Here is an 8,254-nt window from a genome sequence, read left to right on the forward strand (position 1 = left end):
GGGGGAGTCAGGCGCATTTCAGGCCGAGACACAGGTTCTGTGGGCATGATTGGCATGCTCTGCCACATGTGAAGCTATGCTGCGCTCTGTGCATTTGAGGTCACACAGGCTTGAACGTCGCTGTCTTTGCAGCTGACTCACAAAGTAGACGGCCTGCTCACACAGAACTCTCATCGCCTGACAGGTAACATATGTGAGGCTCGGGGAGGGGGAACAAGCCTTATGAACTCTCAACAGCGATGACTCCCTCCGCCTCTCAGCTTCCCTTCTTCCCTTCGCTTCTCCTCTTCTCTCCTTCCTTCTTCCCTCTCTTTATTCCCCCTTACCTCCTTCCTGCCCCGGAGCCATTCACCAGGCAATTTCTGAATGGCTCCAGCCTGCCAGGCATGAAAATTTCTGGTACGGATGACAGAGGTTCCATTCCTCAACCCAGCCCTCCAAAAGCTGAAAGCAGCCTCGCAAGGCTGGTAGGAAAGAGTGACGCTGCCATGAGAGCAGCCGACGACATCAGACAGGCCTGGGGACATCCCCCTTTGAAGTCTCTTCTGCACGCAGCCTTCTCCTCCATGTCCTGGGCTCTTCCTCCGATGCCTTCATCCCTCTGTTGACTCTTCTTAATCTTTAACCGCACAGAGATGCCTGAAAGGCTCGCCTCAGAAGAACTTGAGATTCTTCTGCCTTATCTCCAGGGCCCACGAAGTTTGTTAGACATAAAAGAGGAACAAACTTAGAAAAGACGTGTGTGTGTTTGCGTGTGTGTGAGAGTGTGTGTGTGTGTATGTGTGTGTTTAACATGTGCCTCTGTCACTCAACTGGACAGAAGCCCTTGCTCTTCCTGGGCCTCCATTTCTTTATTGACAAAATGAGCAGATGAACTCAGAGATGAGAGCCTGCAGGTAAATAAGATTGACAAATGTCTTTTCTTAGTTTACGTAGTTTGTTTAAAAAACAAAAAGTCTTTTAGCTGGCTGCTATCAGTGTTGTTTTGTTTTGTTTGTTGTTGCTGTTGTTGTTGTTGTTTAAAGCTAGAGGTTCCTTTTGTGGTTCTCTTTGTTTCTGAGCCAGCACAAGCTGCCCTTGGGCTCCCTATGTATTGTAGGCCATCCTCCTGCCGAAGCTGAGACTTCAGGCGTGTGCCACCTCCACAGCGGGCAGTACAAGAGATTTCCCATAACTCAGGTTTCTACCATCTCCTGAAAATCCAGATTGTCTGGGGGTCAGATTGCACAGTCCTCGGTGGCAGGATCAGCTCCAGCTGGTAGTCCAGGGTAGCTACCAGGCCTTTGGGAGGGCAGCAGGCTCTGAGTTCATCAGTCTCACCATCCTTTACAGGCCTTTACCTGCTCCCTCCTCTCTGTTCTCTGCCTGTACACACGTGCGCATACACACACTTGAACACGCACCCACACACGCGCACACGCGACATAAGTCATCTCTATGCCCCACAGGCTCCCTACGGGAACCCAAGTCAAACCACTCCTCATTAAATATCCTCTTGGTGCCAACTAAACGGACTTTAGAATGAATGGGACCTCAACCCAGAGGGAGGGGTAGAAATGGAATCTTAGGGGCAACTACAACATCCGGACAGTAAATGCTCAAAACTCCGACTCTCTTCCCTTTGTGTCTCCTGCGGAGGAGCACTCCGGGGCACGGCTCCTCCCCCCGGCGCGGAGCTCCTCCCCCCAGGCACGCAGTGATCTCTCCAGGCTGTAGTACTCCCCAGCGCCCACGCCCTCCCGCAGTGTGCGCACCCTCGGTGGCCGACAGGAGTGTGAGGCTCTGAACCGCTGAGCCCGCGCGTCGTGGGCACCCACCTTTGCTCTCAGTTTCCACTTCTGATTCTTGGACCGCATGCGCTTCTCGTCGTCCGATATCGTGGGAACGGGGACAGAGACTTTGTTGGCGTAGGTGGGATCTATCCCCCTCATGTAGGACCCCTGTGTGGGCAAAGGAATACAGGCCATACTGGGGCGTCTGCGCGCTATCCACAGCAGCCACAGAACCAAGACAGGGATCCATTAAAGCACGTGAGCACACGAGTTCGAGCACGCGCGCGCACACACACACACCCATACGGTGGACGGTGCTTGAGCGCTGAAGGCCCAGACCTGCTCAGTTACACCAGGATTGTGTTGGACAAAGCAAGGATAGGGAAGGCCAAATGCGTTCCGGTCTCAGGTGAGAAACAGAGGCAGAGGTGTCCCCAGTCGGGGCACACTTCCTACGGACCTAAACCCGCTGGGCGCAGGCCTTGCAAGAGCAAGCGCGCACAGCTCCGAGCTGGCTCGGAGGATCAGCTGCCTGGCAGCTGGGTCCCCTCGCCTTTGCGGGAGGGAGATTTTCCTGCCCCTCTTAAGTTGGGTTGGGCCTGGGGTCCCGCGGGTCCAGAGCTGTCTACGGTGGAATCACAGTGAGGCTCACAGCAGGCGACAGTCTTGAAAATGCAGAGGGCCGCGTTCTGGCTGCTGTGTGCGCGCTGCACAGGCTAAGCCGCCAGAGCTTGGTCTGCGCCGCTCGAGCGAGCGCTTCAGCGTGTGGGTGGGGAGCTCTGTTTGGAGGCTACCAAGGAGACACAAAGGTCCGGCCTTGGTGTGGAAACAGAGCCGGTCTCCGGACACACCCCTTTCAGCCCCAAAGTACCTGCAGAACAGAAATCTGGTTCTGAATGAAGGAGTTCATGGCCAGGTCCTGCTTCACCTGCTGGGTCAGAGTGGCCCAGTGCTGGCTCACAAAGGCGCACCTGTTCAGACTGTTCTTATCCAGCATCCCTGGGAGAAAAAGAAAGAAGATGGACCCGGAAACCCCCTGGGCCAGGCCCCGCTGGGAAGTGGCCGAGGAATCCCCTCCCCTGCCCAGCATACTTAGAATGTACTTGGAGAGGTGGAGAGGCAGGTAGCGAATGAAGTCCCGATGTCTGCTGAACCCAGAAGACAGGACATGGATCTGTTCCAGGCTGAGCAGCAGGTCGCCCGGGTCTTCTGCCAGCTTGTAAATGCCCTCTTTTCCAAACAGGTATTTATTCATGTCGGAGATAAACTGGAAGGAGCTGCTTTGTTTTTGCGCTGGAGCGGAGACGGAGAAAGGTAGACGGTTGAGTGGGGTCTGTCGTAAGGCTAGTCCCCAAACAAGTCCACCACAAAGCTTGCCCCCGAATAAAACTCCATGCTTACCCCTAGGCCACCGAATATCCTAATCAACCTCCATCCCGCCTGCAGCAGAACCTCCTGATCCAAACAGGCAGGTGCTTTTCAGCTGAGCGTGTTCAGAGACTGACATGGCGTCTTAGCCTGAATTTCTTGTCAGCTGCTCCACTGAGGGCCAGGGAGAGAGCTCAGTCCATAAAGTGCTTGCTGTGCAAACACAAGGACCTGGGTTTTGATCCTGAGCACCAGCTTAAAAGCCAGGTGCAGTGGCACACACCTGAAATCCGAGCAGTGGAGAGGCAGAAACAGAAGGGCCCTGGGGCTCACAGCCTAGCAAAAGGTGAGCTCCCAGTTCAGTGAGAGACCCTGCCTCGAAAAATCAAATGGAGATCAGTTAAGAACACCTGCCGGCAACCTCTGGCCTCTGGCCTGCACATGCACTCATCCAGGACCTACATACACACACACACACACACACACACACACACACAATGCTGAGAAAAATTGAAACCATTTAAAAATTGGGAAAGAGAGTGAAATAAAAGTTCCAAGTTAGAGGTGTAGCTCAATAGCAAAGCACTTACTAGCTAGTATGAGGCCCTGGGTTCAGTCACCAGCATCACAAACATACTGAGACTGCTCAAACATTGATCATTGTTGAAGCCAGATGGTGGTCACGTGACCGGCCCTCACGCTATTCTACATACCTTTAAAACTGGGAATTTTCATTTTAAAAGGTATTTTGTGTTTCTCATGCTTATTCCATGGACTGCCGTGGATCACACAGTGTCTCAGACAATGACAGACAGCGTGTGTGACCCAGCCTGGGTGTAAGGAGGCTGTGCGTCCCAGGTTTACGGAAGTACACTTTTTGATGGTCACACATGGCAGAACCAATGGACAGTGCATTTCACAGAACGGATTCCTAGCTGCGTGGAACTCCACCCCTGAGAGACTCAGGCAAGAGCCGCAGGCCAAAACCCAGAGTCGGCAACATAACAAATTCCAGGCCGACCTGGACAGATGACCTGTGAGGACATGTGTCCGCCTTCCTTCAAAGACCAGCTTGGGAAGGTCTTCCGGCGGGGAGCCACTTTCTCCCGTGCTGGGTCTCAGACCTGGGACAACTGGCCGACTGAGGTGTCCATCAGCGTATCAAAGCAGACTCTGGCCACCACATTCTCCCAGCATCCCGCAGTCTACCTGTTACAGATCCCTCAGCTGGCATACCCAGGCTGATAGCTTCTCTCCCCACAGCTCCTCTGCCCTCCCTTCTCTCCTCACATGGCCCAGCTCAGGGTCATGTCTACTCTCCCAGATGTCCCTGCGTCCGACTATGCTCTACCCCATATCCACGACAAACTTTCCCCTCCACCATAATACCGAGGAGCAGTCACGTCCTTGCTTTTTTATTTCTTTCTTATATTTCCCCACTTTCCCTCACAAAACTGGCTCCAGTGCTTCAAAAATCCATCACCGGGCTGAACTCCAGAAGGTCATTGTGTACCACGCCAGAGCTCAGAGGGCAGAAGGCAGGCACACTGGCCTAGGGTAAGAGGAGGAAAACCTCTAGAAGGTTCCTTTCTGATCTCCATTTTCAGGAGTCTCCTACAGACACCATGGAGATGGAAGCATGTGGTAATTAATACTGACAAGTTTTTCTCCTTCTCCCCTTAACAGCTTTGAGAGTTAAATGGGGCGGGGGGTTGGGGGGAAGGGAGGGAGAACCCAAGAGCTCAACACATAATGTTTCTGACATTTGACATCCCCGGCAACTCTGGCCTTGCCAGGGCCTCCAACTCCACTGAGATTTCCCAACTTCGTCTACAGGAGCTCTTTGACTTCACACGAAGTCACGTCCTGAAAAAGTCATCGTAAGTAAAAATAATGTTTTGACTGTGAGTCAAGGAGCATTGTGAGTTCAAGGCCAGCTGGGACAGATACTAAGACTGACTCAAAAAAAAGCAACAGCAAAACGCATTTACTACTCGATCACCATTACAAGGTAAAAGAAGAAAACTTAAGTCAGACTATCGACATAGGATGCCATCAAGTCACAAAAGACCCACCAAAAATTAAAAAAAAAAAAAAGCCATAGGGTGAACCATGAACTCATCTGGCACAATGTCGGATTTCTTGGAAGAGCCTGACTTACCAGCAGCAAGTTTTTCTTTGTACTCAGCCCCTATTTTATTGGATGAAAGTTTGGACATCGGGAATGACATGGGTCTCGGTCTGGCTTCCCAGTAGACATACGAGGCATCGGATGTAGAGTTGTAGCTTTTCTCGGGGAAAAACATTATCTCAGAGGTGCCTCGGTAAAGGCCTAAAGAATAAAAAAAACAGACACGTTTGTGAAGTAGGTGTGCAGAGGAAAATGGAGTAGAGAGAAAAGGTCTGATCTTTCCTCCCTTTGTTTAAGTATAGTCAGTTTCCTGCGTGTCTCAGGTCAAATCGAAAATAAAAATAAGAAACCCACATCTGCAACAGACAAACGCAGAGTTTTTGTCACTGGTCTCTGGAGAGGACAACATAGCGGCTGCCACAGCGTTGGGCCTGCGGTTGGTTTTCTAAATGAACCAGGGGCCATTTAACGTATCTGGAAGGGTCGCATAGATTCTGTGCAGCTATTAGATTATTTTATAGTAAAAAGAACTTGCGCATCTATGGATCTTGAGGTCTTGGAATCAATGCCTCACGTGCCCCCTCCCCCCCACACACACAGAGGTACATACATACAAAAGACATGAGAGGCTTGCTGTTTTATTCAAGGCCTCCAAGTTTCTGGGTGAAAAATCTCAGAAAGCCTCCACTGAGGCTCTGCCAGTAAATCTATGCTGCAAATCTTGTCATCCCTCCGTGCCTAAGGAGACTGTGGTGCGGCCATGGAAGGAGCTGCAGGAAGGGCCTCTCTCCTAAGCTCTTGCTAACTTCCTTCACTGTAGAACCGCCCTTGTATCCAGATTAGAAATCTTAACTCTAAAAACCTATTTATTTTTATTATTTTTAATAATGTGTCGGTGAGGAGATGTGTACACTTGCATGCTCATGCCCTTGGGAGTTCAAAAGAGGGCATCGGGCACCTGGAGCTGGGGGTTGTGACCTGCCCAGTGTGGGCCATCTGCAAAGCAGAACCTTGCCTTCACTGCTCAACCGTCCCTCCAGCCCCGAAACTTTTAACGTTTGCAGAGAGATGCTCTCCTACAAAGAACCTTAATGCACTCTGGAACTGGGCTTAGACAACCCCCAGGGTAAACCGCCAATTCCTACAGCTGGTGTGGCGCCATAGAAGCAGAGCTGTGAGCGTGGCCCACGTGTTGCCCAGCAGCCCACAGTGCAGTGGAGGCCACTGGGGGCAGATGCTTCCTCTCTGCTGTCCTGCTGGATGACCAAGCCCCAGGGCTCAGGTTCCCCAGACTTTGGTTTCTTTGTTATAAACTTAGGGAGCAGCGCCCCTAGGTTTTAATGCCCTTGGATTCTTCACAGCTTGTTCACAGCCGTCTGTCTCACCCTTTATTATCATAGCCTTGACACCAGAGACACGGAGAGAGGGGCTGGACGGGTGGCTCAAGATGCTTACAGCGCTGGTTGCTCTTGCAGAGGACACAGAGTTGATTCCTCACACCCACGTGGCAGCCCAGAACCATTTGTAACTCCAGTTCTAGGGGATCTAACTCCCTCTTTTGGACTCCTCGGGCACCAGACATTTACATGGTGCACACATGTATCCATAGGCAAAAACCACAGACTAAAGAAACAACTTTAAAAAAAAATCAAAAACCAGTTTATTTCTTACGTAAGGATCTAATTGCACCCTAGGTCATCTGGCTTTGAAATTCCTTTCAAGTGGTGTAGAGTGCATGCGGGGAATCCCAGCACTTGGGAGACTGAGGAAGAAAGATCTCGTTTCTAGGCCAGCCTAGAAAAGCAGACCCTGACTGTAAGGGTGGGGGAGGGGTCCGTTAGTCCATAAGTATGACCACTCCTCAAATAGCCTTTGGGGACAGGAATTACCCTCCTTCAAGAGCTCAAACGCCAAAACTCTCCCAAGAGACCACCCCTCCCACTGTTCTCCCATCACTGGCGAAGCCTTCTCTTCTACACCTCCTGACCCCTCCTAATCACAAGTCTGGTCTCTCTCCTGATTTCCTTTGCTTCCCAGAACCAACCACACAAACATTTCCAAGACTTCCGTGTCGATACCAAGGACGGAGAAGGTTCCCAGCAAGGTCCAGCGATGTCTGCATAGCCAGAAGGAGACAGCTTGACACCGCCTCGGACCAGCCCCTGGGCCAGGTTCACAGACCCGTACGGGAACCCTGGGCAGACCTCCTCCTGCCCTCCCAAGCCCGTCTGCTCCCCTCCCTTACACAGCTGTGCTGGGGTCCCCGGGGCCCCGGCTCTCACCTGAGATATTGTTCCACTCCTTCATGAACAGGACCCTGATCACGTCAGCAGCAGTGAGCAGTAGCTTAGAGTCGCACATCTGCAGCAGCAGGAGAGTGTAATTTGCCTTGGTCCGATGGGTGCTGTTGCTGAACCAGACCAGGATGTCCTTCATCTTCTGCTCCGCCGTTCTATCCAACACCTGGTTCAGGGAAGACTTCACCACCCGCTCCTTCTTCCCCTCCCGCCTGCCGATGTTGATCCGGGACCTGTTAGAGACGAAGTCCTTCCCCTGGGTGGGCTGGAGGAGTCTCTGGAAGTAGTGTAACAGGAACAGGCTGTTGAACTGCCCCAGGACGCTGACTAGAAACCTCCTCTGCGATGTCTCACTGACCCTCCGGAACCACTCTTTGGTGGCAAAGATCTTCCACGCCAAGACACAGGTTTCACACTTCTGGCACACAGGGACCCAGTCCAGTCCCCTTTCGCAGCGAAAATAGGGGGCCTGACTAAGCCCTGGCTCCATGTTTTCCATGGCTCTGAGGTGACCAGTTCATTTTAACCTTGCCTGCTAGCAATACCACCGAACACCAGAGGGACAGGGTAAGCAGAGAAACAGCCTTTTTGGAGTCTCTTTGTGATAACCATTGGAGAAAACTGAAGCCACTGCAATGGATGGAAAGCAATGACCCAAAAACTGCCTGCAGAAGTCAGGCTTTCTG

At 52.0% G+C, this 8,254-nt stretch overlaps 1 protein-coding gene across 12 annotated transcripts in view; it reads right to left on the bottom strand.

Moving 5' to 3' along the window:
* Fbxw10b (F-box and WD repeat domain containing 10B) overlaps positions 1-8,254 on the bottom strand; it is a 32,033-nt gene extending 23,779 nt beyond the window's left edge. For all 12 annotated transcript variants that reach the window (XR_009584397.1, XR_009584398.1, XR_009584399.1 and 9 more), the window contains exons 1-5: positions 7,554-8,254; positions 5,302-5,472; positions 2,865-3,065; positions 2,644-2,771; positions 1,818-1,940 (exon numbers count right to left, since the gene is read on the bottom strand). Coding sequence is in view for 9 of the 12 variants with exons in the window: in XM_060363512.1 (XP_060219495.1) it covers positions 1,818-1,940; positions 2,644-2,771; positions 2,865-3,065; positions 5,302-5,472; positions 7,554-8,067 (1,137 nt within the window). In the remaining 3 variants the exon portion in view is untranslated. The remainder of the gene's footprint in view (positions 1-1,817; positions 1,941-2,643; positions 2,772-2,864; positions 3,066-5,301; positions 5,473-7,553) is intronic.

The sequence above is a fragment of the Meriones unguiculatus genome, chromosome 11 (assembly GCF_030254825.1).
Source record: "Meriones unguiculatus strain TT.TT164.6M chromosome 11, Bangor_MerUng_6.1, whole genome shotgun sequence".
NCBI lineage: Eukaryota > Metazoa > Chordata > Mammalia > Rodentia > Muridae > Meriones > Meriones unguiculatus.